Raw genomic sequence first — 9,406 nt, forward strand, 5'->3', positions numbered from 1 at the left:
CATATTTTGGGAGCTCCTCCTCTTCATAGTAGATGTCCATTTCATTGTTTTTGTGAGTCCGGATAAAATTGATTATTCACGATGTAAATATTACACTACCTTCTCTTTTATGTTAAAAATTATAGTCTTCTCCCTCAACAGATTCTGATGTATAACATTTCACTTATTTTTAAAATTTTCCATTAAGTTTCATTAACTTCTGTTGCAAAAAAAAATTATCATCAAAACATCCTTTACACTAACATTCTCTTGGATATGTAAATATACACCATTCTCCCTTCTTATAATATATATCTTATTTTACAAATTTCATTATTATTTTAAAAATTATTATAAATTTCACTAAAATTAACTATATATATCTTAAAAAAATATTTTCAGTATTATCTTTACAAAATATTTTTAAAGTTACATATCAAAATAAAAATAATGTATATATATATATAATAAAATCAAATACAAGTGTTAAGATATTATTTAATCAATTTAGTTAATGTAATATTTTTTTTTATAAAAAATTAAATAAAATATTATTTTTATTATATAGTATTAATTATATATGTTAAATTAATATATTATATAATTGTTTTTACTAATAAAATATTTAAATACTATATAAATAAACTAGTGTTTTATGATAAAGTATTATTTATTATATTTAATTAATGTAATGCTAAAATATGTATATTAGATATATAATTTTTAAATAAATATATTTATATTAAAAATTTATTATTAAATAAAATATAATTATTATAAAATATAATTTATGTATGTGTTAATTTATATTATATATATTGATGTATATATAAAATTATAATATATAATTTAATTTATAGTTTTTATTTAATTTATTATTTTAATAAAATAATTTAAATTTAATTAGATATTTTACAATTTTTTAATTTAGTGAATGAATGACAATGAACTTAAAAATATTTTGAAATATATTTTAATTAAAATTAATTTTTTAAGAATAATTAAATTAACAGTATAATTTTTTTTTTATAAATTATTTTCAAAATATTTTGTGAAATCTTATAAACATAATTCTTTAACGAAGTTAAGTTAATATATATAATAAGAGAGTGATAATATAATACTTGAAATTTTTAGTGTGACACCCTTACTACCCCAACACATATATAAAAAAATTATTATAATACATTTAAGAAGGTTAAATTTTCTAAGTTGGTAAAAGGGTTCACATAAAAATTCGACAATCACATTAATAGAGATATAAAACATAAAACACAAGAGTTTTACAAATTATTTTCAAAACAATATTACAGTGCCAAATACACATAAATATTTCATCCTAGAAATCCTCTGCCCCGATGTCACACTATCAGAGCATTCCCAGAATTTTAATTGTTGGCATCCTAGAAGCCACTCGTAGCTGGATCTTCTTCTCCTAAAATATCCACAGTTTATACGGTGAGAAAAGAAAATATCTATATGCAAAGTACATACAAACACATCACAATATAATCTCATAATAACTCATTATTTAATAAAATATTCATAAGTATTTATCTATATATATATATATATATGTGTGTATCATAATTTATCAACCATTCATCATATTCACGTCTCAATTCACAATTACATCAATCCATCACAATCCACTTGAACATTACAATTCATTCATAATCCACACAAATTTTCACTATGTCAAGGTCACGCTACCCTTTTTCCAACCTAGGGTCGTGCTCACCCCTGACATAACACTGTGCCAAGGTCACGCTACCCTTTTTAGTAGCCTAGGGTCGTGCTCACCCCTGACATAACACTGTGCCAAGGTCACGCTACCCATCAGCTTAGGGTCGTGCTCACCCCTGGTCATCAGTACCATAATCACATCTCATTCACATCTCAATCACATTCCACACTTCTCATTTCATAACTCAAATTCACATCACGTACATAATTCCACATCACATACACATCACATACACAACAGATAAACCCAACAAAATGAGGGTTTACACACCCTTCAAGCAATTCACATCAAGATCATCCATTCTTAACGGGTAATATAGCAATAATATTCATAAATTATAATAATCAATAAGATAATCAATTTAATATAACAGTGAAACTCATAATTATTCCAAATTCTAGTTCACAGCATTTATGATTTCTTCTTTCTTCCCAGATCATTATTCCTACAATTTGGCATATCTATAAACCTCATCACATAATTTCAATAGAACTAATGATTCTTCAAATAAAATAATTATAAAATCATAATCCTAAGAAATTCTTCCTCTACCCAATTCCCTCATGTACTCTACATATAAATAATCCCCTTTTCCCCCGTACCTGGATGAATAGTAACTTGAGCAGAACCTCCTCTTCTTTTTCCTTAAACGGTAGTCAAAATTCGGGCAGAACTTTCTCTCCTTAAATCGGGACCGGAACTAGGGTAGAACCTCCACCCCCTAAGCTCCTTCCATCAACAGCAGGAAGTAGAGAGAGAAAGAAAAGAGAGAAGGGAGAGAAGATGAGAGGTGTGAGGATTTGAGAGGGAGGAGGGGCCTTTTTATAGGCATTTTCGCGGACCTATCCGGAACGGCCGTTCCGAAAAGTGGAACGCCCGTTCTGGACCCTTCAAATCTACGCAAAATTTTCAACTGGAACGGCCCGTTCTGAAATCAGAACGGCCCGTTCCAAAACCCAGCAGAACGCCCCGTTCTCCTTCTGGAACGGCCCGTTCTGCAAGGAGAACGCCCCGTTCTCCTTCTGGAACGGCCCGTTCTGCAAGGAGAACGCCCCGTTCTCCAAAGGAGAACGGCCCGTTCTGGGCCCGTTCTGGACGTCCCAAAAATACACAATTTTATCATTTGGAACGGCCCGTTCCACATTTGGAACGGCCCGTTCCAGAAACCAAAAATACCCCAAAAACTTTAACAAAATTACGAGAATGCCATTTATAATAAGTTTACAAAAATACCCTCATTCCTTTATTAAAATTACGAAAATACCATTACTAATTACGAAAATGCCATTAATACAAAAATACTCTTTATAAAAAATTGGGGTGTTACAATTCTCCCCTCCTTTTAGAAATTTCGTCCTCGAAATTTTTGCAATGGTAAATTCTTCGCTTCTTACTTCTAATTCTTATGCAACCTCACTACCTACAACTCTATTCATTTTACCAAGGAAATCTAAGGGTAAGACAAGTAAATTTTAAGGAATCTAAATCAATCTCTTAAATGTCTCAAACAAACCTATAATTAAGGTCTATCCATTCACCATCTTACTTCCAAAATGAGACGTCTAATTGCTACAAAATTTGTAAAGATTTCTTGTATATTAAACACGAGTATATGATTTCTTTTCTCTTCACCTTAGGTCACTACACTTCCGCTGCGCAATTCTGATACATCTTAGTAGTTCGTAAATATATTTCAAGAACACTCGTATGTCTTTACTCTAAAATCATCTTTCTTAATTCAAGGTTACTAAACACCCAAATTGGTTCTTGCTCCTCAAAACAACATTGATTTCTACTCAAAAATGGTTATCTATACTTCTACCAATCTTCTCCACTTGGTTCTAAGAAAAGACCTGACTCCTAAGCTTCCCTAATCTCATCCATTAATTCACTAGTTACTTTCAGCATAATCCATTCAATGCTTCTAAGGGTAATCTCACTCATCTAGCATAAGTCTCTAAATTCTTCGATCAAATCCAACCCTTAAATCATCAAAATGATATATCAGAGGTCATCATAATCGAGGTATCTGCTACAATATTGGTTTTACTTCTATGGTTATCTCTAAAGATCAAGTACCTAAGTGTAAGTTCACTAGGTATACGTATCAGATCACTAATTTCACCACTCCATCTACACCCAAGTCAAATTCTTATCCATCACCTTATCCTATAATCTCATATCTTGTTATCAAATGAATCAACTAATTATGCTTCTCCAATTTCTTTCAACGATCCACTTAGTATTCGAGTCATACCTAGTTTTACACTATTAGGAGTAATCTCATAAGTCAAACTTAAATCCCTAATTTGAATCTCCAATCATAAATATAAAGATTTCCTACTCAAAATATCGGTTACCACAATGACTTTTCTCAAATAACAACTAAATTTGAAATATTAGTCCTCTTAGAAGTTTAAACTTAACTTAACTCTTTCAGTCAACAAATAATTAAAGCCCTATCGATCAATAAATACCTCACGCTTAGAATTATATAGGCAATGTCTCTAAATATTACACCTGTAAACTTAAGTCATAAGGTAATCTCCATGATGAGTTTTTAATTGTCTAGAATCACAAGCCACTATCTTTCCTTCTTGCATCAACACTCCACTCAAACCTATTTTAGAAGCATTACAATAAACCACAAAAGTCAAGCAATACTAAAACAGGTGTACTAGTCAACTTTTCCTCAAGGGCCCGGTAAACTATCCTTGCAATTACTATCCTATACAAACACAACTCCTTTCCTAGCCAAACTTGTCAATGGTAATGTTAACTTGGAAAATCCCTCTATGAACTTTCTACAGTATCCAGCCAATCCAAGGAAGCTCCTAATCTCACTAGCTGACTTAGAGGCAAACAAATTTAGTCAACTATGAATTCTCTATCATCAATAGTCAAGGGACACTTTGGACAGATATCAGAAGTGATCACTGAACCACTAGTGGGTGTCTCTACTAGTAGTTCAAAAGACAAGGAAAAAAAAAATAGGTAATTTAGACATACACGTGATATAAAAGAGTGAGTCGCACCAGTCATATAAAACAATTAGAGGGGTTCCATTGATGAAACACATACCCTGGATGAAATCTTTGGATTAAGTAGCTTCAACACCACTCAAGGTAAATACTCTTCCTGTGGCTCTAGGCTTGCTAGCGCTCCCTTCAACCTCTGTTGTTTCTTTCTTATTCTTGGGGCACTCCCGAGCTTTGTGTCCCTTCTCGTAACAGTTGTAACATGTTATCACTCTTGGTACCCAACACTCATATGCCTTATGACCTGGCTTTCCACAGTTGAAGCAATTATCGCGTGGAACAGAACCCTCACTCCCCCCCTTTTGATGATTGTCCAACCATTGGAGATTGACTCTTTCGTTGCATCGAATCTTGATTATTCACCTTAGAACTTGAATTCCCAGTAGACTTGGTGTAAGGTTTACTTTTACCTAAAGCACTAGAATTTGTGGTACGCATAGGACCTCCAGCTCCCTTGTAATAGTCAGCACGTGCACGATTGTCACGGTCATAAATTCTACTCTTGTTGACAAGAGTCGGGTAGTGATAAATTTCTTGATAATTGATTGCTGTTTTTATCTCAGGGCGAAGGCCATTCACGAACTTAATACACTTAGCCCTTTCGCCATCCTCACCATGGTAATGAGTACAGTAGCGAACCAAGGCATCAAATTTTGCAGCATACTCTGCCACTGTGTCATTCCCTTGCTTTAGTTCAAGAAATTCAACTTCCTTCTGGCTTCTTACATCACCCGGGAAATACTTCTCAAGAAAAACCCTCTTGAAGTTGTCCCAATTCAATTGCATTTCTGCATCAATCATCCTTTGAAGTGCTCCTTCCCACCAAAAATGGGCATCAGCAGTCAACATGAAGGTAGCCAACCTCACTTTCTGAGTGGAAGGACACTCCATGGCATTGAAAATCTTTTCGATTTCCATTAGCCAATTCATCGCAACATCTGGGTCATATCCTCCTTGGAAAGTAGGTGGATTATTTCGTTGAAATCGCTCTAACCAATTAGGAGCGATTTCAGTCCTATGGTTGTTACTTACAGCTTGTGCTAATGCTTGAAGAGCATCAGCAATTGCACGATCATTCCTACCAGCCATAATCTAAGAAAATAGTACACAATCAAATAAACAACAGACATAAGGAATTATCATACTAGCATTAGTGTACTAACATTTCACAAAATACCTTAACCATTCCAAACTCATTTTTTTTTTTTTTTTCCACCTTAAACTCATATTAAAGCTTTCCAAAACAGCTCACAAAGGACTTAGAATAAAATTTACATACTACCTAAACCATAAAGTTAACATGCAAGCACCAATACTCAAGGAACATTCCAATCTCTCATCAAAATATCAAAATTCCAATTCTCAAATACAATCACCTTGGATTCAATTGCTTACTACTATATATTCCTAAATTCCATTAACCGTAAACTCTTAAATCATCCAAATTTAAGGTCTTTTTACGTAAAAAAAAAAAGTATCAAACAAATAAGAAATTATGAAAAGATCAATAAAAAATAGCATCATCGAATTATATCATGTCTATCAGACAAATCTTGAGAATACAATGCACACAAATAAATAAATAAGAACATAATTAATCATCTTATTAGCACATCAATCAACTCATCACATTATTAATCTACCAAACAAGCATAGTAGACTCATTACTCACGGCCGATTGGATCGGCCTGCTCTGATACCACTAAATGTGACACCCTTACTACCCCAACACATATATAAAAAATTTATAATAATACATTTAAGAAGGTTAAATTTTCTAAGTTGGTAAAAGGGTTCACATAAAAATTCGACAATCACATTAATAGAGATATAAAACATAAAACACAAGAGTTTTACAAATTATTTTCAAAACAATATTACAGTGCCAAATACACATAAATATTTCATCCTAGAAATCCTCTGCCCCGATGTCACACTATCAGAGCATTCCCAGAATTTTAATTGTTGGCATCCTAGAAGCCACTCGTAGCTGGATCTTCTTCTCCTAAAATATCCACAGTTTATACGGTGAGAAAAGAAAATATCTATATGCAAAGTACATACAAACACATCACAATATAATCTCATAATAACTCATTATTTAATAAAATATTCATAAGTATTTATCTATATATATATATATATGTGTGTATCATAATTTATCAACCATTCATCATATTCACATCTCAATTCACAATTACATCAATCCATCACAATCCACTTGAACATTACAATTCATTCATAATCCACACAAATTTTCACTATGTCAAGGTCACGCTACCCTTTTTCCAACCTAGGGTCGTGCTCACCCCTGACATAACACTGTGCCAAGGTCACGCTACCCTTTTTAGTAGCCTAGGGTCGTGCTCACCCCTGACATAACACTGTGCCAAGGTCACGCTACCCATCAGCTTAGGGTCGTGCTCACCCCTGGTCATCAGTACCATAATCACATCTCATTCACATCTCAATCACATTCCACACTTCTCATTTCATAACTCAAATTCACATCACGTACATAATTCCACATCACATACACATCACATACACAACAGATAAACCCAACAAAATGAGGGTTTACACACCCTTCAAGCAATTCACATCAAGATCATCCATTCTTAACGGGTAATATAGCAATAATATTCATAAATTATAATAATCAATAAGATAATCAATTTAATATAACAGTGAAACTCATAATTATTCCAAATTCTAGTTCACAGCATTTATGATTTCTTCTTTCTTCCCAGATCATTATTCCTACAATTTGGCATATCTATAAACCTCATCACATAATTTCAATAGAACTAATGATTCTTCAAATAAAATAATTATAAAATCATAATCCTAAGAAATTCTTCCTCTACCCAATTCCCTCATGTACTCTACATATAAATAATCCCCTTTTCCCCCGTACCTGGATGAATAGTAACTTGAGCAGAACCTCCTCTTCTTTTTCCTTAAACGGTAGTCAAAATTCGGGCAGAACTTTCTCTCCTTAAATCGGGACCGGAACTAGGGTAGAACCTCCACCCCCTAAGCTCCTTCCATCAACAGCAGGAAGTAGAGAGAGAAAGAAAAGAGAGAAGGGAGAGAAGATGAGAGGTGTGAGGATTTGAGAGGGAGGAGGGGCCTTTTTATAGGCATTTTCGCGGACCTATCCGGAACGGCCGTTCCGAAAAGTGGAACGCCCGTTCTGGACCCTTCAAATCTACGCAAAATTTTCAACTGGAACGGCCCGTTCTGAAATCAGAACGGCCCGTTCCAAAACCCAGCAGAACGCCCCGTTCTCCTTCTGGAACGGCCCGTTCTGCAAGGAGAACGCCCCGTTCTCCTTCTGGAACGGCCCGTTCTGCAAGGAGAACGCCCCGTTCTCCAAAGGAGAACGGCCCGTTCTGGGCCCGTTCTGGACGTCCCAAAAATACACAATTTTATCATTTGGAACGGCCCGTTCCACATTTGGAACGGCCCGTTCCAGAAACCAAAAATACCCCAAAAACTTTAACAAAATTACGAGAATGCCATTTATAATAAGTTTACAAAAATACCCTCATTCCTTTATTAAAATTACGAAAATACCATTACTAATTACGAAAATGCCATTAATACAAAAATACTCTTTATAAAAAATTGGGGTGTTACATTTAGGGATAAAATATAATTTATTGTATTTTAACATATGTTGGGTATACAGTGTAATACTTACATCTCTCAAGAAATATAATTTACATTAATGATTTTTTTTAGTAAAGAATTTACATTAATAATGTTAAGTTAAATAGATTAAATTTTATATTTTAACTTAAGAGGTGAGAGAAATTTAATACTCTTATCTCTCAACAGAAGGATAACATAATTTACACAAAAAAAATTAATTTTAAAAAAAATCCTAACTACCTACTACTAGAAAAATGTCATTTTCTTGTAAATTTTCCTGCAAAAAAAATATTTGCAGAAATTTTTTGCGAATTTTCTTGCAAAAAAATAATTGCAGAAATTTTTTGCGAATTTTCCTGCAAAAAAATATTTGCAGAAATTTTTTGCAAATTTATTTGCGAAAAATAATTTACAGATATTTCTTACAATTTTTGCTACAATTTTAATAATCATAGAAATTTTTTTCTATGGTAAAAATTTGCAGAAAATATTGTAAGAATTTTATTTTATTTCTTGCAGATTTTCTTGCCAAAATAAATTTGCAAGTAATGTTTAGTAAATGGTAGAAGAATTTTGCAGGTAACTTTTCCTGCAAATTTTCCTGCAAATTTTAATCCGCAGGAAAAATAAAAAAATATATATTTAAATTTATAAGTTTAATATTTTAAAAAAACTTCAAGTCTCACATCGATTGAAAATAAAACAATTAAAGAGTATATAAGTTGGGGCAACACTTACCTTACAAGTTGATTTATATGGTTAAATGTTAGGCTTATAATCTACAATCTTAGAATTTAAAAGATTATGTATCACATGTTGGAGGCATGAAAACAAATATTTTGGATGAATTCATTGTGAGCATTTGAAAGTTAAAAAATTATTGATAGAATTTATAGTAATTTCTTTAATTTTTTTTATAAAAAATATTCCTGCAAAATTTCTTGCGAAAAAATTCGCAGGAAACTTTCCTACGAATTTTATTTTG

The 9,406-nt window shown here is 32.5% G+C and overlaps 1 protein-coding gene across 4 annotated transcripts; it reads right to left on the reverse strand.

The window, feature by feature from the left end:
- Nucleotides 1-1,203: 1,203 nt before the first annotated feature.
- LOC145951784 (uncharacterized) lies at nucleotides 1,204-8,694 on the reverse strand. 4 transcript variants are annotated; one of them, XR_014429715.1, is made up of 3 exons: nucleotides 7,709-8,388; nucleotides 2,329-2,438; nucleotides 1,204-1,414 (listed from the first exon to the last, which is right to left on the reverse strand). XR_014429715.1 is itself a non-coding variant. In XM_083063823.1 (3 exons), the coding sequence occupies exon 2, from the start codon at nucleotides 5,851-5,853 to the stop codon at nucleotides 5,053-5,055; it is 801 nt and encodes a 266-aa protein (XP_082919949.1). In that variant the 5' UTR covers nucleotides 5,854-5,856; nucleotides 7,682-8,674; the 3' UTR covers nucleotides 1,204-1,414; nucleotides 4,808-5,052. The 4 variants fall into 4 exon arrangements, 1 of the variants encoding a protein (XP_082919949.1); XM_083063823.1 differs by lacking the exon at nucleotides 2,329-2,438 and adding an exon at nucleotides 4,808-5,856 and having other exon boundaries at nucleotides 7,682-8,674; XR_014429714.1 differs by lacking the exon at nucleotides 7,709-8,388 and having other exon boundaries at nucleotides 2,329-4,468.
- Between the last annotated feature and the right edge of the window lie 712 nt (nucleotides 8,695-9,406).

The sequence above is a fragment of the Cajanus cajan genome, chromosome 9, assembly GCF_000230855.2.
Source record: "Cajanus cajan strain Asha chromosome 9, NIPB_CcT2T_4, whole genome shotgun sequence".
NCBI lineage: Eukaryota > Viridiplantae > Streptophyta > Magnoliopsida > Fabales > Fabaceae > Cajanus > Cajanus cajan.